The sequence below is a fragment of the Camarhynchus parvulus genome, chromosome Z (genome assembly GCF_901933205.1).
Source record: "Camarhynchus parvulus chromosome Z, STF_HiC, whole genome shotgun sequence".
NCBI classification, from domain to species: Eukaryota; Metazoa; Chordata; class Aves; order Passeriformes; family Thraupidae; genus Camarhynchus; species Camarhynchus parvulus.
In genome coordinates, this window is record NC_044601.1 from 24,218,299 (window position 1) to 24,244,319 (window position 26,021).

General features: G+C 42.2%; 1 protein-coding gene across 1 annotated transcript in view; it reads right to left on the bottom strand.

Annotated features, from left to right (window-relative positions):
• TRPM6 (transient receptor potential cation channel subfamily M member 6) overlaps positions 1-25,806 on the bottom strand; it is an 82,408-nt gene extending 56,602 nt beyond the window's left edge. Inside the window, 8 exon segments of the mRNA XM_030968429.1 lie at positions 463-634; positions 1,442-1,461; positions 1,464-1,565; positions 2,365-2,578; positions 2,943-3,123; positions 14,089-14,127; positions 14,912-14,991; positions 25,705-25,806. Of these exon segments, the coding sequence (XP_030824289.1) occupies positions 463-634; positions 1,442-1,461; positions 1,464-1,565; positions 2,365-2,578; positions 2,943-3,123; positions 14,089-14,127; positions 14,912-14,991; positions 25,705-25,806 (910 nt within the window).
• Between the last annotated feature and the right edge of the window lie 215 nt (positions 25,807-26,021).

Sequence of the window (26,021 nt, forward strand, 5' to 3'; positions counted from 1 at the left end):
CCACTCTTCATTGTTGTACTTGAGGAGGTCACAGACTTGCAGTAGAGAGGAGTGATGAGGGCAAAAGTAGTTAACATGGTAAAAAGGATTTGAATTCCATTGAATGTAACAATCTTTCCATCTCACAAAATGCTGGGGAAGTATCTAGTGGTGAAATAGCGACCACATAAAACTGTGAGCAGTTGCTCAGTATTTTCTAAATAATCTGAGTCATTTAGATGTCTCTACAACTGAGAAACCCATTTGTAAGTTCATCCATATGCATAATGCTTTATAAAAATGCTGTCCTTTTCACTTTCCTGAGTTTTAGAGTTCAAGACACATACAGTTAATGACATTTGACCTCAGTGAAAGCTATGGCAAATCAAGATGTACAATACATAACATGAAAGGTAAAGTACCTCCCCATCTTTTAGGGTAGGTTTTTCTGCCATAAAGCAGATATGCCACAGCAATACTCACTTGTGTGTATTTTTTGAAGTGACATGTACTTCTCCAAATTCCTCCTGAGCATCATTTCATTCCCATACTTGCCTACTGTACCATCATCTGCCATTAGAAAATGAGAATGCATGCTGTTGAGCGTACTCAGCTTGCTGAGTGGGTTACCAAGAGTCTGGTACAGGCAAACTACCTGAGAAAACCAAAATAAAAATGTCCTCAAAGAAACCAACAAAATAGCACAATTTATATTTCCTCACTTGTATGTATTTCTTCATCACAGTGTGGCTGTTCAGAATCCTCCATCATGTTTTAGAGCTACTCAAACATTTGATTCTTAGCATTTAATACTTAACAACAACAAACCCGTAATTAATACCTCAGAAAACACTTCTGATTGGGTTTGTAACCCTTAGAGTCACTGCCTGTCATTCTTTGCAACAGCTAGGACACCATGGCATAGTTTCCCTGGGTTATATTCCCATTAAAAATACGTGAGTTAACCTTTATCAGGAATGATTTCACCTTACTACTTAAGTTCCTTTAGACACTTGAGTAGATTATGCCCTCAGATAAAGTCATAGTTTGTGAATATGAAATAGACTGTGAATAAAATAATACACATATTAATAGCTTATTTGTGTATATTGCTAACCTGACTGTTCATTCTGAATCTTAATATAGAAAAACAATTTACACCTACAAGAGAGTTGCCAACATAATTACAAAATTTTAAAAAGGAATGGCACTTTCCTGTAAGAAGAGAGGTATTTTAAAGCTATTCATTTATACATAAAAAGCAAAATGCAGCGCCTCAACATGCCATGCAAAATTCTGTTGCCAAGTAAAATCGGCAATCCTAATCCAAACACTAATCTTCTGTTATAGTGAAAAAAAGATCAAACTAGTGAAGTTATTCTGGAAGAAAATCAGGCATGCAAGAAAACTCTAACATTCTATGAACATGAAGGCTTTTGTTATTAAAATGCATCCAACTCACATCTTTTCCGATCAGATCCTCTGATTCTCAATGATACCCCATGGAGGAATCCCAATAGCACAGATCTTTCTCAGGTGTGGTGAGGCACGGCCTTTGAGTGCATCCCCCACGTGCCTGGACACTCCTAAACAGATAATCAAATCATATTTTTTTTCCATATTCAGAGACTCGTTACAGGACACCAAGAAAGTTTTCACATCACATAATTTGTACTGTAGTTGTGTTTCAACCAAAACCAAAACATTGTACCCAACTTGTGTATTTGATGTACACTTCACAGCTCAGGTGTAATGTACCACTGCTTCAAATTCGGCACATATTTCTAATTAATAATACTCTTACATGTTGCTAATGGTGCTTTTCACATCCATAAAACTTCATTAGTTACATAAATGCCCAGGACAGTTCTCCTGTAAGATCATGAGACTGAATAACAGCTAAAGAAGTAAAACTTTCAGTTCCACAGTTTACTGACCCCTCTGATTTTTTGAGAGTAGTCCAAAGGGATTTTCAGCTACTAATAGGCTAATGATTGGATTATCCTGATAAAACTTTATCAATTATAAAACACAAGTTAAATTGAGCTTTGAAAATTGTTTCAAAAATACTAATCATAGTCCACAAAACCCAAATATTTTAAAGAAGCAGATAAATTTACTGCAAATAAGTTCTGGCTATATGCAGTGTTTCTTAATACTTGCAGAATACTCTGCTCTAATTAAAATATGCAGAATGTTTGCCAACAGCAAACTAACATGATCCCACTCTTTGAATTATGCACTGTTCTTTATATAAAAACGGCTTCATTTTGTATTAACATATCACCAATTTTCAGATAATCTCACTCTATTTTGACCCTACATGCTATTATGCAGGAAAAAAACCAAAAGGAAAAGTGAAACAAAGAAAAATAATTACACTACCGCTGTTGATGCCTTCTGTAATTATCCATGCTCCTGTAGACTCAGCTGCTTTCAGCAGCCCTTTGCTGAAAACCTGTTTGACCTTTGAGGGAAGCTTGAAATTTTGAATGCCTCCATGAACAGAGATCACTAGCTTTGGCAATTCCATCTGCCATTCTTTAACCATCAGGTGCAACAGTTGATCCAAATTGCTGTCATAAGAAAGTCTAATATACTGAAAAGGAAAATAATGGGTAAAATAAACATCTTTTAAATACTTCAGGAGAAGAAACTGCAACACATTACAAAGTTCTAAGGATAAATGTCCTGCAGATTTGTGAAGGATTAGAACTGTCATACTACCATAACATGATAGCACCAAAATGCATGTGAGCAATACGGACAGTGTATCCCTAACCACAGTGAAGTTCAACATAAAAATATACACTCATTTAAACCAGTTTACTCGTAGATTCCCTTGCCCTCTTAAGACAATCAATCTGATATGCACCCAATCAAATTTTTGCCTTTGTTTGCCTTTCTTTTCTTATGCTGAAATTGCAAAAACAAGTCAGACAAATAAACACAGCACCTATTACCTTGGCATGGTACGTGTGGTCTCCATCTTGAAAATTTATTGTACCAAACGCATCTGTTGGACTCATCTTTGTGTGTTTTTGCACAGACCATTCTCCACCATCACTCTGTGAGCCAGCCTGATAAACAGGCCAGCTGCATTCTGTTCCTAGGTGCTCTCCAATCAGCCGTCCACAGTAGCACCTCACATTAAAAATACAGAAATTATTTTATATCAGACTCACTTGCACACACCTTTAGGATCTACACGTGAATAGCCCAAATAACTTCCTGCAAAGAAAAATACTGCAGTTTTCTCACATGGAATGCAGTAAAAATTAGCTGTATTGAAAAAAATTGCTACAATAGCAAAGTGACATTGAATTATATCATAAATACGTTTAGTTGGGTATAGAATTTGTTCTTTATCTGAGGAACACTAATAACAGTTGGGAGGATTGAACTAGACAGTCTTCAATAGTCCCTTCCAATCCAAACCATGCTGTGATTCTGTGTGGTTCTGTAACTGTTTGAGAGTCCCATATAGAAATTCTGACCTGAGCAATGCAGGTTCTGACTGGTTCCAGTTCAGAGGAATGTTGTAGGACACTAAGGTTTGCTATGAGTTTTACCACTGGTTATTCTAAGTACTAAAGGAAGACCTAGGAGTTATCCTCAACAATCAGGAGGAGAATTTCAGGGTGACCTTTATGTTAACCCTTGGAAGCCAGCAGAGTGCATATACAAAAAACATGGATTGAAGTGCAGTATTGAGGGAGATTGTCATGGTTTGGGTATGGTACTCCTCACTTTAGTGCTCCCACTGAGAGTCTCCAAACCACACACTGGTCACTCACTCACTCCGTTCCCTTCCCTTCCCTTCTCCCTGCAGTGCACTGGAGAGAAGAACTGGAGACACATAAGGTGAAGATTGCAGAATTAGATAAGAACAATTTACTGCAAACATCAACAAGACAAGAGATCAAACAGTAACAGCAACAATACTAATAACAGAGAGCAAAAGAAATTAATATTTCACAGAAATACCTCAACAATACACAACACATAACCATTCCGTCTGTCACTCTATGCCAGCCCATACATTTCAGCACACGGTATGACTCTTGGGAATAGCCCTGTCAGGGCTCAATGCTCACCGTGGATCCTTTCCAACTCAGCCTATTCTATGATACTCCCTGGAAGAGAGAGAATCCCTCTCTCCCAGCAGTGATATCAGGTGGTGGAGAGCAACCCCTAAATCCTAGCCATGTCCCCCTTGGCTCCTGCAGAAAATAACCCTGTCCTGGCAGGAATGGGGACATTTTTCACCCTTTGTTCTATACCATCTATGTCATGACCAAAATATATGCCTTACAGTTATATACATACATACATACATACATACATATACACACACATATACATGTGTATCTATACATATATATACATATAAACATATAGACACACAAGCTTAAGTATCATTTTAGGTATCATAGTCAATGGCCATCCCTCCAAGATATCTGTAGAGTTCATTGAGCCCATGGCTGTGGATTCTGTCTGGCCTAGATGCTTTTCAGAGCAGGAGGGCTGGTGTGGTGTCAGGTGGTTGCAAGCTGCATCACGAGCTCATGACCAGTGTATCTGGAGCAGCCCATACTCACGGTCCATGGCAGTTATGGCACACAGTGCCAGTGTCATTCAGCAACCAAAAATACACACACAGTTTGGCATTACAGACTGTTCTCACTCAAAAATAAAATCCCCTTCAGGTACACATCCTGTTTCATAGTCCCTCTGCGTTATCCACCAAGCATAACCAGGTCATTGAAAAAAAACATTCCCATGGGTGGGTTTGCCTTTGCTTGAGACAGGCTAATGCAAACTGACTTCCCAAACATATTCCTCATATGTACCATGGAGACATTATCCTTTTCTCCCCTTCTACAGTACATGGACGTTTTGATTGGGCAAGGCAAGTTCAATTGGCAGAGTCTCTGGTATTAGCCAGCCAGATGGTTTTCCTAAATGCAGATCCCAATGTTTGAAGGTACTACAACCCATTGCTTTCAATGTGGTTTTAACAGTCCATTGTATCATTCAACTTTCCCAGAGGCTGGTGCATGATGGGGAACTTGATATCCCCTCAATACGGCACTCTCTGGACCAGGGATCTCTGGAATGAACCTGCCAGGCCTCTCCATATTTATATTTTACCCATCATCCCCCTTACCACAGAGGCTTTACCCACTTCGCCTGCTTGATTGCAGTGCATGTTTCACAGTTATGGATCACCTGAAATAGTGACATCATTAAACCCACCCCTCACTCAAGAGCCCATCTGTATTGCTGCATCTCTTCCCTGATGACCTGAGGTGTCATGGGCCCAATGAGCCAGAAATAATTCACCCTTATGCTGCCAGTCCAGGTCCACCCAAGACACTTTAATCTTGGCAGCCCAACCCACCTGTCTGTTGTTGTGATGTTCTTCAGCACTCCAGCTCCTGGGGGTGTGTGCACCTACATGATGTGCTTTTACAGCAGCTTCTCTGCATAGGCACTGGTGTCTTTCCAGAGCTCAGCAGCCCACATGGGTTTACCTCTGCACTGCCTATTTATTTTTCCACTGCTCAAGCCACACCTACAGAGCATTTGCTACCATTCATGAGTCAATATAGGGGTAGAGCACTGGCCATTTCTCTCATTCAGTGGTGTCTAAAGCCAGCTGGATGGCTTTCAGCTCTGCAACCTGACTTGATGCATCTTGTCCCTCAATAGCTTCTGCAACTTGCCACAGAGGACTCCAGTACAGCAGCTTCCCATTTTTGATGTGTCCCTCCAATACAACAGGAAGCATCAGTGAAGAGAGTGTATCACTTTTCATTTTCTGGTAGCTGACTATATGGTGGGATCTCCTTAGGATGTCTCACCTCCTCTTCGTCCTCTTCTGAGAAAAATCTGACATTTTTGTCTTTGGGCCAGTTCCTGATTCCTGGGTAATTGGAGTTTCCTGTTCAAGCTTGCTGTGTCATCAGCACACTCCACTTATTCTGTAAAGCATCAGTGTCATGATGTGTGGCAGGGAATTTCTCTTTGCACATCCAGCCCAGCAGTGGCAGTCAGGGTGCCAGGAGGAGCTGTGCTTTGGTGCCAAACACTTCTGAAGTAGCTCAAACACCTTCATAAACTGCCAGGGTCTCTTTCAGTTGGAGTGTAGCAGGGCTCAGATCCTTTGTATCCCTGCCCTGCTTTTGTCTGGGACAGGGTTAATTCCTTGCAGTAGCTGCAATGGGGCATGGCTATGGCCCAGATGTTACTCTTTAGCACCTCACATCTTTGCTGGAGGCAGAGTTGAGCCTGTCTCTCTCTCTTGTGGGGAGAAGAGATTACTTCTGGTTGAATTTGTGTAGTGGAGGGAGCTGGTTTCAAGCCATAGACAGGTTCAGGTGGTGCCAGTCCCGAGAGGGACAGAGCAGTGAGGCTTGCCCTGCTGGGGTCACAAGCTCCACAGTGAGCAGTTTTGCACGATCGCTCCTCCTTTTTTTTGTACACTTTTTAAATTAACATTGTTGCTGTTACTGTTTGCTTTTTTCTTATCAAATTGCTGTTTCCAGTAAATTGTTCTTATCTCAAACCATGATCTTTTGCCTTTTGTGTCTCCAGTTCTCAGCTTCACCTCACTGCAGTGGAAAGTGGGAGGGGAAGATGGAGTGGGAGAGAGAGGCAGGTGGTTTTGGAGAGTCTTGGTGGGGGCACTGAACTGGGGAGTACCATTCCGCAACCAAGAACATCCCTGACTCCAGAACCCAAGGGGTTCCTTAAGCCTCCCCAGATACACTTTTCCAGAGGCTCCAGAAAGGACCATTCTCCCCACCTGCAATGTAGAGCACATCTTTCACATCTTGTCCTGTCATGACAGCGCAAGAGCTGTTGCATGATCAGCCTCCAGTTTGATTTGTTCAAAAACTTATTGTTCAGGACCACATTTAAAATCATTCCTCTTTCAGGTCACTTGATTGAGAGGACTTTCAATCTGACTGTAATCCTAAACACAGATCCTTAAAAAACCAACAACACCTCGAAAAGCCTGTGCTTCTTTCTTGCTGGTTGGCTGGGATCACAGGTGTTAATGTGTTGACCACATCCATTGGAATTTGATGACATCCATCCTGTCATTTTACTCCTAAATTGAATTTTATTCCTAACTGACTTTCCTGGGCAGTAAGTTGACCTTACCTCGCTTTATGGCAAAAGCAGTCTTCAGGAGAATTTTCCATCCCACTTCCACACATTGTCTCCATGGTCATGCAACAAAAATCACAGGTTTGCTCATCATCAGTACCTTCTCTCTTGAAGGGGTCCACTTGCTCCCAATAGCAGAGACACAAGTCCATACTGGTGGGGAATGGGACATTTCCTCTCTACCTTACTTGAGCCTTTTGAATCTGTCTCCAGTCTTGGGCAGTCTTGGGCAGTCTTTCCACAGCCAAGGTTCAAGTCAGTCAGGAAACAAAAAAAAATCACCTTCATATTGCTGGAATCCTGTAGTTACCTGAAGCACTGTTTGTTCTCCTCCTGCCATGGACATGGATGCCAGTGAGTTGGTGTATGATGATCATGTGCTCCGTACAAACTTCTGCAACGTAGATTGTGCACTCTGGACCTCATCCAGATCTACAGGGCCTGCACCTTATTTGAATCCCTAGAGACTACCTCCAGAACACTCATTCTCCCAGGTACTGGATACCTTTCTCCATGGTGCCATGCTGCCTGGGTGCACTACTAGATCATCCCTGAGAGAGAACCTTTCTCTCACACTTGCCTGGAGTTACCTCCAAAGGCTGAGAGCTTCTGTCCTCTTCCCAATGCCCTTGTCAATGCCAGATCCTGGGACAGGGATCCCAGCTCCTCAGCCTCATTACCATCTAGTGTCATATCATGGGCCACAACACCTGAGCATCAGAGCAACCAGGTCAGACCAGCAGCTGAAATCTTTCACATATCTCACAGCTCACCCAGGGATAGGGATCAGGGGATCTGGCTCTCCCTCTTCCTCCTGTCACGAAGACCCTGCTTCCTCTTCAGCCGACTAAGTGAACTGATTTGGTCTTGGATTTCTTCATTTGTAGGAGCAACCACTACTGGCACTGGCTGCTCCTCTGGTACAGGTGCAGTTGAGCGGTCACAGTGCTTCTTGCTTTGCTTTCCTTGTCCTCCTCCTGAGGGCACATTCTAGTATTGAGAACGTTCAATAAAGAGCAGTCAGAGCCCAGCATGTTGCATAACTTTGCACCTCTCTGGAACTGGCACAGCGTTTTTCCATGATATATTTTACCATTTAAACAGGGTCCCCTAGGACTAGGGGTGAACTTCCAATTCACTGGAGAAGTCTTCCAAATACTGGCCCATGTCCTTCCACATTGAATGCCACTCATGATTGTCCATCCTTGGGGCAGAACTCTGAAGAACCCTCCCAGAAATCCCTTTCTTGACTCTAACCATGGTGTGGACCATGTTGGGGGACCTGGCAGACTTAGCAACGACAACATGGTTTCCTCAACATCCAAAAAAAAATTAAATTCTCCAAAGTTGTCATAACAGGCCTGAAGGAAGAAAAGGGGATGAAAAGCTGGAGAAAATCATCCTCTGCTGTCTTCCCCATGGGCTTGATACAATTACTAACGGACTCATAAAGGTAGCATCCAAGATCAGGTTAGGAGAGTGGCACTGAACACACATCACAAATGACCTTCATTGCCCTTGATGCTATGGTGCCATAAGTGATATCACACAGCAGAGCAACAAAGCAATCTTGATTCTTGAAAGATCATTGGAAGGAGCTCATGTGGCAACATATACAGCCTTGGGTACCACAACCACATGAACAGACCTAGTAACATTGTGACCCATGGCTCCATGCCTACTGGGACAAATACGGAGGTCAAATTTATTTCCAAGTGGCTCTGTTATCTCAGCTCTTCAGCCTGTACATTAGGTGCCAAATAAGGCTGCTATGTTTTAGGAATGGTATTCCATGGTTTAGGAAGACATTGAAAAACTTGAATGCATCCAGAGGAGAGCCACAAGGCTGGTGAGGGGTCTGGAACACAAGCCCCAGGAGGAATAACTGAGGGAGCTGGGGCTGTTTAGCCTGGAGAAAAGGAGACTCAGAGGTGACCTTATCACTCTCTTCACCTTCCTGAAAGGTGGTTGCAGTCAGGTGGGGTTGGTCTTTTTCTCCAGGCAGCAACTGACAGAACCAGAGAACACACTCTTAAGCTGCACCAAGGGAAAAATAGATTGGATGTTAGGAAAAGGTGTTTTACTGATAGAGTGATAAAGTACTGGGATCGTCTGCATGGGGAGGTGGTGGAGTCACCATCCCCGGATGTGTTTGTAAAAAGACTGGATGTGGCAGTTGATGCCATGGTTTTGTTAAGGTAGTGTTAGGGCATGGGTTGGACTCAATGATCTTAAAGGTTTCTTCCAACCTAGTGATTCTGTAATTCCCCAGTTTGGTGTTCCCACTGAAACCTGTCAAACCGTGCACCGTTCTCTCACTCCTCCTCCTCCCCCTGCCCTTCCCTCTGCTGGGGCTGCAGAGGAAAGCTGGAGGCACAAAAGGTAAAGATCATTGGTTGAGATAAGAACAGTTGCATGGAAACAGCAGCGAAATAAGGCAACGACCAGCAGCAACAAACTGATGACAAGGGGCACAAAAAATGAACAATTCACATGGAAAACCCCTGACAAGACTGCACTACCTTGATCCAGAAGGGACCCCTGCTCCCCAGAAGAGATTCCCTTCCCCCCAAGCCTTGGCAATGACCTGACATGGTAGAGAACAACCTCTGGGCCCTAGCCAGGCCCCTGGCTGGCTTCTGCAAGTAATTAACCCTGTCCTAGTCAGAAACAGGACAGAAAGATACCAGGAACTCAGCTAGCATTAAAGCTTTGCATCTGGAATCATAACCCAGATTCCAAATTCAGTCATTACTCTCACACAGGCTTCAACAGGCTTCAGTCTCTTCTACAGGATTAACTTCAGTGTAATTTATAGAGACAGCTGACAGTCCAGGTCTCCTTTCGACATTTCAGAAGTTAATATACCCGAGGAAATGGAGAGAAATTCCTCACTTTCGGTTTCTTTTAAGAAACCAAACATCCTTCAACAACCCAGATGCAACTGCCTCAGGCCTCAGCTGTACTACTTCTCCATTTAGGGGCAGGTTAGGTGTAAACATCTGCAAGACTCCGGAGATGTGCATTCTAAAAGAGAGAGTTTTCAATGGAGATGAGTGAGAACTAACTGGTGACAAAGAAGCAGATTTTTAAAACCAAACAACTAACAAACCAACCAAAACCAGACCCCAAAACAACTGGAAGGAAATGCAGGAGGTGAGCTGCTTTAGTAAAGTATTTCTTGATACCCAGAAGCCATGAGATTAGGTCTGCACCCCACTTTTTCAACCCAGGCAAATTAGGTTTGGTTGATCCAATGCTCTGCCAAAGCAAACTGGAGAAGGAAGTCTCCTGCACTCAGGGACACAGGGCTCAAGGCGGAGTGGCACTAGCAGGCTGAGATGATGTTTAACACAGGAGCACTTTTTTCACGCACATGTCAGGCTGCACCCCAGGGTGCTGAGGGAGGTGGCTGATGCCCGTGTACTGCCAGATTCCAAGGTTGTGTAGATCAGGGTGTCCCAGGAACTGGAGAAAGGCAAATGTCATGCCTGCCTTCAAAAACAGGCAAAAGCCACCCTGCAGAACTGCAGGCCAGCCATTTGGCCATAAGTCTGGAGTAAAATCAGGGAGTGAGGCCTCCTGGAGCCCACATCTGGCCATGTGAAGGAGGAGACAGTGACAGGACCAAGGGTCAGTCACGTCTCCCCCACCTCACCACCTTCTGCAACATAATTGTGGGGATGAGAGGAGAGCACCTACCTTTGCTATAGCCAGGCTTCTGTATCTGGGCTGTGACATTACAGTGTGAGAGGGACGCCAGGCTGGCAGGTGAGGACCTGGCTGGGTGTGGGCCAGTATCAAGAAGGGTTCCTCGGGGTCTGTTCAGCCTGTCCACCTGCCACCTGGAAAAGGGGATGGAGGGAATATGCAGCCCTAGGGGCATGGCAGCTGTTGGACATGGTCATGGGTTTCATTGGGCTGAGCAAGGGTCATCCATGTGCCTGAGCAGCAATGAGGGCCACAGGTGCTTGGGGTGGTGTGAGCAGGAATGGCCTGGGAGACCGGGGACAGCGGGGTCTGTCCTCTCTGCTCAGCGCTTGTCACCGAGCCCCTGCCAGCTTGGTACCTCCAGCTTCAGTCCACAACACAGGAGAGACACCAGCAAACTGGAGAGGCTTCAGGGGCAGAGTGACCGTGCTGGGCACAGATGGCGGGGCTGGAGTCCTTGGTCTCTGAGAAGGGGGGATGGTTCTGCTGGGATGAGACATGGCTTCAGGGGCTCCAACAACACACCCAGCACTGATGGGACAGGATGCAGAAAGATGTAGATAGGCTCTTCAGTGAGGCATGGCAGAAGAGTGAGAGGCAGCAGCACAGCTGAAACATGGAGTCTGAGGCTGGAAATAAGAAGTAGCCTTTCTTCCAGGAGGACAACCCAGCAGTGAAGTCAGGACCTGGGGAGGGTGGGTCATCTCCATCCTTGGAGGTTTCACACAACTGGGTGAAGCATCCTCATCTGACCCCCCTGGCAGAGCATATTGAAGACCATGTCCCTGACACTCTGAGTTACTCTGTGATCCTATGGATATGTGGAAAGCATCTTTGCAATGACTTTGCCTTTTTTGCCTCAAAAGCTCACCAAGCTACCGGAGAAGGTGGGGACATCATCAGTAACACAAAAGCAGGCTACTAGAAAAGTCATCCTTTAAGCAACAGTGGAAAACCCAAAGGGTTGACACTGAAGTAAAAGTAACTGCAGGAGTCAGACTGCAATACCCAGGCAGCAGTTTAGAAGCTGTGTCTAAAGCTTATGCCTTAAAGGTGAGATAAAGGTGAGACAAGCTGCAAGAACATCTCAGATGTATAAGCATGCAGGAAATTGACAACTCACTTCTGAATAGTCACATAGTGAGTCCATTCTAACTGCTGTCTGGGATGTTTTTGTAAGTACTGCACAGAAGAGTAAATAGAGACCAATTTCAGCTCACCAGGGGAGAATGGACAAAGGTGCTGGTAAGTTACTCAAATTTGACTAGCACCTTCTAAACAGAGTAATTCTACTTAGAATTAAAAAAATTAATTGCATAACCCATTCACAAACTGCTTCCATTCACAAACTGCTTGCAAACCTTGAAAGTTCTCTACAAATGAAAGCATTAGGGGTTTGCCTACAATATTCGGTCAAATTATTGTAGGCATCAAGTATATCCATATGATTTTTTGACTGTTGTGGAAAACTACAGAGCTCAAGAGGCCCAAAACCTGTTTCATTGCTGATCTAATAAATACAGTATAACCAGTCATAACAATTATATGCAAATTATTTCTTTTGGTGGAAATAGAAAAATTCTCCTAGAACAAAGCTCTCCATACACTTTGAGATACTCAAGAAGACAGGAATTGTTAATATTTGGGAAATGTACTTGCTAGATAAGGGCTGACTGAAATGTACATTAGACACCCACACACATTCTGCAAACATAGACAGACCAACAAACTGGATTTATATTAAACTAAACAGCATGATAATGCTCAGCCAAAACTGAAAGAAACAACTACAAGATAAAAGACACACAAAGATACAGGATGTCTTGACAGAGGAAGGTGAAAGAAAAAAACAAATCCATCCAATGGAGTGCACATTTCCTGTTTCTCTTCCTCCTTCTCCTAGTGTTGTATTCACATTTATGCAGCTAAACTATGTTTGACTAGGAGGCTGATATAGTGAAAGCTCATCTTTTGGTTTTCCATTTCTGTAGGTTAATTTTTGTCCTACTGATCTTCCCAGACTGATTAACAATATGGTCTGAGGCGGGAGAGAGGGAGAACAACAGAACTGCTGTAGTCTTGACTGAGATGAAATTAAACAACTGTATTTTGATGGACAATGTAACTTTGGTTGCAATTTGCAGCTGAGTATCTGCAGGTTAGCAGGAAGCATTAAAATACCCCCTACATTTCTTCCCTCAGAAAGACCTGCAAAAATCTTTGAATATCTATTCCTCTGCTCTAAAGCAAGATATACATGAGACCATTCTCTCAGAAGGAGCTCACGCTTTCTGAACAGAAACACAAATCAGTTGCCTTACAATGCCAGCACCACTCTGCATATCAGCCCTCTACAGCGATCTGATTTCACAGGTAATTTATTTACGTTTTGTGAAACATGACTCTTGTAAATCTCAGAAGCAAAATGAAATGTGAAGCTTAATGAAAAGGCAGATAATGATGTTAACACAGATTATGGGACTACTTGACACCAGCTTGCTAGTCACCAGCTGTTGCCTCAGCTATCAGATGCCTTTAACACAAAACAAATGAAAGTTGAACTTTTAGTTCCAATAACTGATAATGTATTATCATAAATACACAGTACCAAAATGTGTTTGGTAATATCATTTGAATAACAAATATTGGATTGAAAACAACTATTTAATACAGGTAGCAAGATACAATTTGCCTGAAAATAACACAATTTAAAAGCACCAAAGTAATGAAATTTTTGTTGTTTGCCTTCTCAAAAGCAGGGACTCAATTCTCACTACAGAGAAGATGAAAAATTTTCAAAAACCTATTATTGGGATATTTCTTTTACCATTTTTCTTCTCCCTTCATTTTCTTTTTTCTTTCCATAATTCTCACTGTTCTCTATTGCTATAGACTCACTCTCCTTCATATAATCTGGAATATAGCTGGAATTGACTCTCATTTAAAGACACATTTCTGTCTTTCATTCCTCAGGGGGAGATTAAAACAAAATCATGCACACAAGGTATTTGGGTAGAATTTTCTATTGCAAATAAATCCAAGGTTATCATACCATTAATTCTACTTATATTTATGCCAAGCATTCTCCAGCACATCCCTAGAAATGCTGCTCTGACCATAAAACAAGAAGGATATTTCTCTTGTCATTGCTTCCTTGACTAGCATTGTCTATTACTAGGTCACTATAAAAATAGTACATATATATTTATGTACTCTTACCTGACTAAATTCTGGCACACCTGGCATCCTGCAGGACATCTGTGATGAAAAGTGGATAATTAATACATACTAGTGTAGAATAAGACAGTTTTAACATTATTCTTAGAATATCAATTCAACAGTGAAAGAATTCTCATCAACAACAAAACAGGCTGTCATCTCCACCACTAACCCCTGGAAAATGCAGTGGATAACTTCAGAGATTTGTTCGGCATTTCACAACTCAGACTGTATGCCAGATCTTCATTTCATAGATGAGTTATATCTATCTTACATCTGCTACACTGTCCATGTGTTCAAAACCACATGATCAAAATTACAAGTTTACATTCTCAGAGCATGATCTCCAATTTATCTAGGCCACACCATCCACTAGATGCATAATACGGAATGCCAAGTTATGTTTCCTTTCTCAGGTCCTAAAGCATAGGTTGAGGACCTTACTCTTTTCACACTCTACACCAGTATGATGAGAAATTTCTGTATCAGAAGACTGTGATCAGCAGCAGTAATTATTTTAAGGAAGGGAAAAAAGGGTGCAGCAGTAACTCCGTGTAACTCAGTCTCCTAATTGGATACCATATATTACCACAACGACAGCAACAAATCTAAGAAGCACAGTAAGGCTAATTGCTGCCGATTTCTAATTCAAATAAACAGTTTCATATAAAACAGACTGGGCATGGGATCCATGAAAACCCACAGACCACAATCATTGTCTGAGACACTAAAAAACACCATCCAAACCAAACACAATGCCCATAAAAAATTATTCTGATTCTTTTTAAATGTAACAGAAAAAAAGAGAATTTCCTTGCTTTACCTGTGTGGTTCTTTTGAGCTGGGGATAATGTGGGCACATTCTCTTTTACTGAAGACCTCTTCGATCCAAGATTTGGGGGGCTAAAAAGACATTTCAAATATAAATACATTCCTGAACTTTGGAACATGATGTCAAAAATTGCACTGTAATGACAATATGTCTGTATATAGATAACTCAGAACTATTCCCATCACGTTGTGTGTAAGACTACATGCTGAAGCTACAGCTCTGAACAGTCCTAGCCCTTCAACTCCAAGCTTTACAGAATTCCCCAAGAAGATCAATATTTAAATTTATTGCCACCATGAGAATTATCTAGATGTCCTGTCAAACACAATAGAGAAAGTGGCAAGGATCAATCAAAAGTATTGCATTCTTCTTCTGCCAGCAGACCAGCAAACTGCAATCTAACTAGAGCTGTGTCAAAAAAGGCAAGATTTTTATTTTACCTGAAAGAGATGGTTGAGTCCTTCTTTTATTATTCTCCACAGAGTCAAGAACAGATGCATTCTGGTTACATTTTGCTGAACTAGGTCTAGAGTGAAATGCAAAAGCAGGGGCCCAGCACTCAGGGTGGATGACAGGTGGGCTTTCTCCCTGCCTCCTGGAGAGCTGTGTCAGTGATGCTTGTTACAGCTCAGCAAACTGAACAGCCACTGTGGCACACAGATTCTTCAAAGAATCTCCCTGTAAATTTTTGAACATTTCTTTTCGGGTTTATCAGGATCAAATTTCCTGAAAGGAGCAGTAACTGCTGGATGCTGAACTTTAAAATCTCTGGGACTTAATTAAGTAATTATTCTTAATTTTTATAGGTAAAATATTAACTTAGTATGTACCATTTACAGCAGAACCTTAACATTAATATCTTAATTTAAGGCTTTACTCAGGCTTTTAGTCTGATTATATCATTTAGGAAAAGGAGTTTGAAACTTCATGCTTTTTTACAGTTATCCATGACTTCGGGCCTGGGCAAATAAAAATGGAAAGAGAAGACTTCTGAACTGCAGACTTTTCTAGTCTAGCTCTTGATTCCTAGTTTTGTAAAAGACTTCTGTAACATGTACATCTCCTTTCACAAAACTCTGAATAATATTCCAAAATGTCATAATTTAATTAAATTTCAACAGCAAATGAAAATATTCCCTGTCACTACAATGACATACATATATCTCAGCCATCATTGACACACGGCCTTTTTGCCACCAAATCCTAAATGAGAAAAAATAGAACTACACACTCCTTCTGACTGGCAAATTTCTGCTCTGCTATACCAAAGACCTGAAGCCAAGTCTACTGTAACTTCCCTCCTACTTTTTCCTCTAAGGAAGTCCTGAGACCTGTGTTTGGGAATTTTGGCTTCTCTTTTCTCACCAGTCTGAGGATTAAGCTTGCTGCTTATAATTCCCTGCCACAGAAGAGGCTTTGGAGATTTCTAGACTGATTTAGTCAATGGAGTGGCAAGAGTTTGGCTCTGAAATTTAAGGCACATGAGTAGTTTTTAGAAAATTGCTTTTAATCACTTTTCCAATATCTTTAATGTCTGAGATCCTTGCATAATATGGTATTAAAGGGACATTGTCAGGTCAAAATATTCAAAAATTAAGGTTTCCAGAAGTAAAGAAAGAGATCAGAGTGTAATATATAAGGAAACATATGCACCACCCATTTCTTTAAAATTCTTTCTGTTGAGCAGTGAGAGCAGACAAAACCTAAAAACCCAGCCTAGCACAGAGATCCTTCAAAAGGCAGGGGTGCTATCAGCAAGGAGAGTGACTGTGCCACCATCCCACTGGCGTGTCTGGGCAGGTGCACAGAGCTTGGCTCACCAGCCTCCAGGGACAGGGCAACGCAGCGCTGTGATGCCCTGCTGTGCTGCTCCCCTCACTGATTTCACCACCACCCATCCAGCAAAAACACATGAAGGCTTCCATTTTTGCTTCTGCTTTCTTCTGCCTCAGGCCACACACCCCTCCACCACCATCCCTGCACAGGCCTGCTGAAGCCAAAGCCAGTAGATGCACTGGGACAAGTAAACACTGCCAAGCAGGGGGTTAATGTATGCTCTCCCTGCTCCAAAATTGGCTTTAATAAACCAAGAGCAGCAGGGAACATTCAGCCCCTTCAAGCCCAGACAATAAACAGTGTTCAGTGGTCAAGTACCAAACTCAGGAAAACTAAGTTACACTGTCAATATGAAACAGCAATCTTTTAGTATCCTTAGCTGTACTTATGCCTGCTTTAGTGTGAAAGGCACAGATACACATATTTTCTAAACGCCATGCTGCTCTGGACACTGTTCAATTCCCTGCAAAAGAAAATTAGAAGGCACACATCTCTGTGCAGAATAATGTCATCCATTATTGAAACACAATCAATTTTTGGACAAAACAGCAGCAACTGCTTTTAATGACACATTGTAGCTCCAGACAGGTGCAGATAATTAGAAATCACACAATGACTAGCCAGTTTACATAACAGGTTAGTTCATTTAGGCAAAGTGCAGTTGTGCTGGAAACTAGGCAGAACAATCAAGTTGTAAGTAGCTTACCGAAACTGCAACAAATTTGTACTGATAACAGGGAAACACAGTGCCTTAGCCAAAATAGTACTTCAAGAGCTGAAAAGTTCTGACAAGCACCATACGTCAGCTCTTCATACACTCTCTGTTTAGTTAAACCAGTACACAATGGCACTTCCAAAGAGCTGGGGTTTTCTAAAAGATCTTAACTACTAGTGCCAGTATTTCTATTTCTGCATTGTTGAACAGATTTTTCAAAACATTAGCAAAAAAAAAAGCTTTAAAAAAATTACATCATATACAACTTTTATACAGCCTTTTCTTGCCCTCAAAATTATTAGATGAAAGCAAACTCTCTTTAAAAAAGCAACTGATTATCATGGGGCTAATAGAATTGCCTCAGTACTCAAGCATACCTGCAAACAACCTTGCTAATGATGTTAATAATCAGAAATACCTGAAAGATCCAAACTAACTTTTAGTACCTGTGAAGGAGGGAGGTACTATTTTCAGGTGTCTGTGAGAAGTCAGCATGGTGCAGTCTGTGACAAACCTTTATTCAAATACATCAGAGGAGGAAAAGAACTTCCCCTTATTAAAGGTAGTGCAAGAATCCACTGCAAGCAAGAGTTTGGCTCTGAAATTTAAGGCACATGAGTAGTTTTTAGAAAATTGCTTTTAATCACTTTTCCAATATCTTTAATGTCTGAGATCCTTGCATAATATGGTATTAAAGGGACATTGTCAGGTCAAAATATTCAAAAATTAAGGTTTCCAGAAGTAAAGAAAGAGATCAGAGTGTAATATATAAGGAAACATATGCACCACCCATTTCTTTAAAATTCTTTCTGTTGAGCAGTGAGAGCAGAAAAAACCTAAAATATTTTAAACACTTTCCAAATTAACTTCACATGTAGCAAGTCGCTTGCAGTTACATTAGATATCTGAAATGCAGCCAGAGTTCCTGTAAGCTAGTACTCAAGACTATTTCACAAGAGCTTGGGTCTTAAGCACACTGGTATATCTTGAACCCTTCCTTACCCCTGAAAACTCTGCATGGCTTCATTACCAACTGGTTAAATTACTGCCAGCATTAAAGAGATTTCCAACTTAACAGGCTGTCTCACATAAGCTTTTCAGAGCAGGAACTTTGTGGTTCAGCACCCACTCCATGCATGCTTATGGTATGAAGTAATGTAACAACTGATTGCTAAACAAAGAGCACCACTCTGGATCCACGTAGGGTAGAAAAACATTGCAAAACTCCAGGGTCACATGCAGTAAAATATGAGCTCATGAGAGGTTTTCAATGGGCTCTCAGGTCTTTAGAGCTTCCTTGTGTCACAGGACAACCACCTGGCTCTGTAACACAGACAGGCTATGGTTCCTCTGATCTCCATCACTTCAACACAGTGGTGCATCTTACTGACAGCTTTTGCTTTTACAGTCTGTCTTACCTACTTCTTTGCCCCAGTATTCAAGATTCTGCACATCTGTGGAAATACACAACTACAAGCAATAGAATTCATCAGAAAATTTTCATCACTAAAATTCACGAAAATTTGAAAGATATTGTGCAAATAATTTACTTTGAATGTTTCCACTGTTCACCTGTCCACCATGGCCAATCATAAAACAACTATCTCAAACTGCCTTTGCAGGCAGACTGCAGATTCAGTAGCACTGAGAAGCTTTTCTATTTTCCCCTTTTAAAGACCGTATGTAATTTCAGATCACAGCAGAATTTCTGTGATTTTTTTCCTCGTAACCAATTCAAACTCATCCACTGGAAACATATTCTTAGGTGTTCACAAATACAGTACAAACACTAACAGAAGTCACCTGTGCTTGCAGGATAAATGCAGACCCAAGTCAGAGAAGGATAACAGAACTTCTTATAACTCGTCAGTCATTCTGAAGAGAGATCTTAGGTTTTTTTATCATCAAAACAAAAGTAGTGTGCTAGCTTTTCAAAAATACACTAATTCAATCTTCACAGAGTGCTGTAGCACTTTCTTTCACAGTTAATCAACCGTGCTTAAAAGCTAAGTAGGTATGCTTAAGTGATTTTCTGGATTAGGGTCTTGCATCAAAGGCTCATGAAACTGTTTCCACTATTTTGAACCCAAGCTTAGCCAAAGAAACAAAAACCCTTTGACTTTATTGGGCTTTCCAATGTGGTGCTTCTGATCCAGAGTAGACCACACAACACAACAAACACCAACGCATATACCAAATGACAACAAAATGTAGGAAATACTAAAACTAAAACCCTCCTTGTGAAAAAAGCTCATCTTGACTCCTGGGACACAGGGAACAAAGAACTGATGGAAATCTTATCTTAGTCTGGAATATTAGACCTTCAATTAGTTTATTACTTTCAACTATTTAAGTTTATTAACTGATCAAGTAAGCCTTTCTGCTATCCCTTAACATGCAATGTCTTAGAAAAACAGATCAAGGAGTGCTGCTCCAAGAGCACAGCCAGGTCAGAATACAGGCACTGGTGGAGGAGCTCCTGCTTTGCAGAGGGAGGGGCTGAGCAGACCTGTCCCTCTGCACAGCCCATGGCACTGGGCTAAGTGGGAAAGGACAAAACCTCACCTCAACACTGCTGCCAACATCCCAGGATTTTGCAAAAGAAGCAAACACAAGAAATCTCAAACCATAGTTTATATTCTTCAGCTTTATCCTTGAAACAGGTCTCAAAAACATTGCTAGAAATCTTGTACTGGCAGGAGATATCTGTGAATTGCTTGAAAACAGGTTTCCCCAACTGTAAATGCAAAAAAGTCTCTGTGACATGACACGCAATTCAATGAAAGCAGGTCACTCCTGCTGTTCTAGAAGCCCAGTGATAGCTGACGGTTTGGATCTGACTGGTTCATAACTGTGGCCCATACACATAATAAAAAACCTGCCTATGGCTGATGGCAGCCACCTCACTAAAAGCTGATATTTGGTTTATTTTGGCACTATGTACAATATAATACTGTATATCATCTCTTATAAAACCAGTTCAATGGGCAGCATAAAATATGAATTATTGAACAAGTTAGTCATACGTAAAGATACAGAAATACATATTCTAAATATTTTTATTGACAAAAACAGTCCAAATTGCAGAATAAATTATAGGAGATGTCTAAAACTTGCAGCAAATAAAAGCAGGCACTGGTAATAGAGGAAGAAATGGCAAATTGATCCAAACTATATTTGAAAATTATTATAAATATTTAAAAATAACCATGCCTCATTCTACTGTGTCTCTTTTGAAGACAAAATTGTTACCATTTTTTAATGGACAGTCCTACCAGTCTTACCAACAACAGTTGGGAAGTCAGTCCCAAAGAAAGTCAGGCATTTGGTGGTTTTATATTAATTAATACAATATAATCAGAAAATTATATATATTCAAAGCAAGTTATGTATCCCAAATTAAATGATCTTGTTGTAAGTAATTTTAAAGTGAAAATCCAAGAACCCATAAGAAAATTATGTTTCAAATGTATTATTCAGAGGGTCAATACAATGCTTCAAGTCTCATTCAGATTTCCACTTTGAAAGCCAGTCACAGAAAGGCAGTTCTTGTTACTTGTTACTTGGAGCTAATCAACTTCCTCTTTTTAAAATTTGGTCTCACCTACCTAGCACTCACCAATCACAGAGGTCAGCTACCCATTGCTGTGACAAATGTGTTCCTTCATCAAAGGATTTAAAATCACGGAGCACAAAGGTCTACCTAGTTTAAACCAGGAGGAGGAAGAGAAAAAAAAATATCTGATAGTAAATATCAGAGCTTTCTTTTGCCTGTTTTAAGTTTTCCCAGAACAGAGTTTAATGTTGACTACAGAGGTGACTCTCTAAAGGTCAGATATATCTGTAGTATCCGATGTGAAAAGCAAATACAAGTTGCAAAATTCAGCTGGAGGAAGCATGAAGGGCCCCAGGAAGTCATACGTTATTAACAACCTGCTCTAGAAGAAGGTGGCCAGTAGGTAAGAACTAGCTGATCTTCATGGTCACTGCCAACCCAGATTATTCTGTGCTTTTATGATTCCATGATGTGAGCAATCCACACAGCTCATCTCTGGAGCCATATGACTGTCCACCGTCATTTCTATCAGAATTCTTATTTTTGCTCCATTGCTTGTCTCTCATAGTAAAAAAATCTTCTTGGGCTTGACAGCTGCACACAGCGGCCCTTGCCCACTCTACAAGACAGGTCACAGAACTGAAATTGCATTTTCCAGAGAAAGAGGAAACACATCTTGGGCACTTTCTAAAAAAGCTGAAGGTATGGTCAGCTCCACTTCTGCATTTCTCACCTGGACATGTTTTATCTCTCTCCTCAGCTCTGCCCTCCACACCACCTTCCAAAAAAAAAGTTTTCCTTTTCCATGCCAACTCAAAGTTAATAATAAATTGTTTTTAATGACAGATAAGTCACATCATCAATCCATCGAACATTGCAGACCAACAAAGTAGCTGGGTGAAGAGTCACCCATGGCCTGAGAGCAGCCTTAGGGGACTGCAGGGCCCCTTTGTCCCAGAGACCACCTAGACACCCCCCTAAGCTCTCCACCAGCTCCTTCTGCACCTTCAGCCTCATGTCCAAGACATATTCCACCTCACTAGGTTTATCCCCTTGTTTATTCACTGGGGGTTGCAACAGTGGCCAAAGTGACTCCCAAAGGCTTAGGTTTCCCCAGGGCCAGGCAGAAAGGAGCAGCTGTGACTGCAGTTTAAGCTAGGCTGCACAGAACAACTTGGCAGCCATCAGCACTGCCCTCCTGGCACAAAGCTGGGCTGTGGCTCCAGGCTCCCAGCAGGCGGTTTATGTTCCAAGGCATGCTGTCCTGTCTGCTCCACCATGATGGCAACTCCTCTCCCTTAAATGGCAGCTCCAAATGCCACCCAGCCTTCTGGCAGCACTCTCTGCTCACCAGGATGCCTGCATGTGTGTTGGGATGGTCCCATGAGCTGTGGTGGCACAAGTGATGAGAGAAGGGCCAGAGCAGGGGCAAGGAGGGAGCTGTAAGGAGAATGGACAGGACGAGATCACTGTGAGGGCTGAGGTTGCACTGCACTGCCACACAGCCTTTCTGAAACACTGGCTGAGCAGCAGGCAGAGAGGTGGATGTATTTCATAAGCACTTGGGATGTACTAGTAGATGTTCTGCTATGTCTCTTTGGGTGTTAAATTGAAAGCCAGTCAATACAAGGTAATCAAATGCACTGGTTTATAGGATTGATAGGACTAGGACTGATCAAACCTGGGATCATCCCACCCTGGCCACGCTGGTAAAAAATTTATTTCCACAGCCTGACCTTGACAATGCAGCCTAAAATAGCAGTAGAGTCAGAACAGGCTGCCAATCTTTAGTTTTGGGGTTCCCCCTCTTGGGGCGTAAACAACCAATTCTCACCATTCTAAATTTGCATAGGTCTGGCACTATGAGCTACTAGAAAGTGGTTCTGTTTTAGTAGCTTGTAGGTGTAGAAAGGCTGCCAACCCGTCAGAGATACAACCAAGTCCTCATCACCCATCTCTGGCAATCTCTAGTGCAATCTCTGGCACTATGAGCTAACTAGGAAAAGTCTCACTAGTGTTTCCATAGTGGAAACACTAATTTTCTTACATCACAGGGCTGACACCAAAGTGCAGCCATGGTGCTTACCAAGTTCCAGACCACTATACCTGAAACCATTGAAGGCTGACAGGCATGCATCTGCCCCAGCACCGTTCCTCTACAGATATTTCCATTACTGATAACACAGAATGACCTCCACTCTCATCTCTAAGACTTAATAATTATGAAAAACCAGAAGCAACAATTTTATTAGCAACAAAAACTTGTGATTTGGAAACTGAGATGACAACATGTCACATCACCAATGAGTTTTAAAAACCCCTTTCACTGACTAGCATTTATCAAAGTACATCATGACAGCACCTGGCTTCTGTCCTGGTAAAAAGAACACCAAGTTCAGAAACTGTTTTTAGATGCCTCATTCTATTCCTATATGATGGACAGAGAGTACTGTACAACTTAGAACAGGATGTAACAGCAACTGAACTATGACAGAGATGCAAAGGAACGACAATCCTACAGAAAGGATGAAGACAAGTGCTTTAATGCTATCTGCCTTTTTTGAGACTTAAACAGCTATGGCCCCTGACCAGGGTCTCTATTCTTTCAGCTGGAAGGTGAAAGTATGATCACCTCAAAAACTGAGGGAAAATGTTAGAGAGCAGAATGTAAAGCAAAAGAACTGGTAATTCAAGTCACACAGAGTCAATCACAAGACTTTACCTAGAATGTATGTTATACAGTATATAAACTTAATACATACAGTAATAAGTTTATATAGTACAAGAATCAAGGAAGGTTCACACAGCATTTGATAGAGCCTGTCTGAAAGGAGTGACACTCCACTATTTCCAGGCCCATGAGGTTCTCCACAAAGCCAATCAACACGTACACAAGGTTTCACTGGCCCCAGAGGGATCTCTGCTCTCAGGTGCCAACATCAATTTTGAAAACTGAAATGGAGGCAGATAAATCATTTACCTACAGCCCAGACTGGAGTACTGTCTCTACTGCATAATCATATGTATGCCTGAACAGATATGTTTATTGAAAATATATTTTCCTTTATGAGCAGTAGACATTTCAAACTTACCTACATTCTGCTTTTTTCAAGCTACTACATGGCGTTTTGCCTTTCACTAGGGGTCACAAAGGGGCAGAGGGGGAGAGTAGTAGCAAGGAACAATTATCTGCTCCCTGTTCCAAAAAAAAAAAAAAAAAAAAAGAGTCACAGTGAAGCTCAAAGAGAAATGTCTTTTACTGGTATAGTTCTGGATTATTATAATGTTTTCTTCCTGATTCTGGTTACTACTAGAAACAACCTACTTCAATACATTCAGTTCTAGGCGGTCCCTCTGCCCTGACTGTGCCTGCCTGCTCTCTATGAAGAGAGCTGTGGCTACACCCTGACCTTGTAACAGTCATGAAATTTACATTTTTTCCTTATCAAGCCACAAAACAATTAAGGAAACTGGTTCAAACACAATAACCTATTTGTTGCTTAACGTGGTTTTAATACTACTATATAAACCTGATACTATTTTAAATAAGGTTGTTATGGTATAAGATAAACTTACCAAAAACCTGTAAATTGATTTCACAGCTTTAAAGCATGCTTCAGAGAGAAAGAAAAGAAAACTGTGATGATATTTCCTTAAACTCATTTTAGGCTCATATCAGTATCCACTGATTCTTATAAGTAACACTGCAATTCCCCTGGCAGGTCCAAAAGACATGAATCTCTAAAACTTGGCTACTGCAGTGTTTTGGTAGCAGAATTTTGTGGTTTGACTGCAGGTGTTCACAACTCAAAACACTAGCTCATATTTTTCCTTAGTTTACAAGCAGATATTGTGTACTTTGAAAAGGGTGTTCATAAAGAGACATATAAAGAATATTCCACTGTATACACATTCCTTTTATCAGCAAACATATCCAAAAAAGATACTTCGCTACAGCAATGTTGCTACAGCATGATCTGTGTGAAATATTATCCAGGTTCGTAATGTTATGTATAGTAGCAGACCTCTCTTTTTAAATCCCAAACACCTGAATCACAAACGTTCAATCTTTAAATTTAAAGAAAAAACAAACAGAAAAAAAAACCTCCAAAACTGCAAAAAAAGAAACAAAAACATTCAGTCAGCATCACAGTAGAAAGAAGTGACAATTTACTAAAGCTGGAGGCATTTTTCTGACATGTTGCACCTAACCTCGTGTTTATTTGGAACAGCGCTACGGCAAAACTGCCTACCCGTAGCGTGTGCAGTCTTTTTAATTTTTTTGCCAAAAGCCTTTCACGGCCACTAGAATACAAGCAGATCTATGTGTTTGTATGAAACCACCCAAGCCCCTGTCTGCAGAAATACACGGAGCTAAGCAGCACCGGCCCCAGAACACCAAATCCCTGGTAAAACAGCCCCCAGAAGCCGTGGGGTTTCTCTTTGCCGTCAGCTAACGCTGATCTGCTCCCCCCAAGCCGCCTGCATTCAGACGGAGCCTGGTGCCCATTGCGGATTGGCTCGGACGCCCCTCACGGCGCGGCGAGCGCTCCGTGCGAGCCGGCCGAGGCCGGGCAGGATCGCTCTGCGCTGCCCGGCGGGACGGGAGGGACACGAGGGACACGGCACCGCTGTGCTGAGGGACAGCGGGGTCCCCGCCGGCCGCGCCGCCCTCACCTGCGGGTCGGCGCGCTCGCGGTGCGGGGGCTGCCAGCCGCGTCCCCAGCAGCGCCACACGGAGCTCGGCGGCGACAGCAGCAGCTCCCGCCACGCCGCCATGGCCCGGGCCGCGATCCTTGTCCCGCTGCGGCAGCGCGGGGCGGGCGGGGCGCCGTCCTTTACCCCAGGCTTCTGGGCGAGCCGGGTGCTATCTGTCCCCAGTGCTGGCAGGCAGTATCTGCCCCCAGTGCTGTCAGGTGCTATCTCCCCCCAATCCTGGCAGGTGCTATCTGCCCCCAGTGCTGGCAGGTGCTATCTGTCCCAATCTTGTCAGG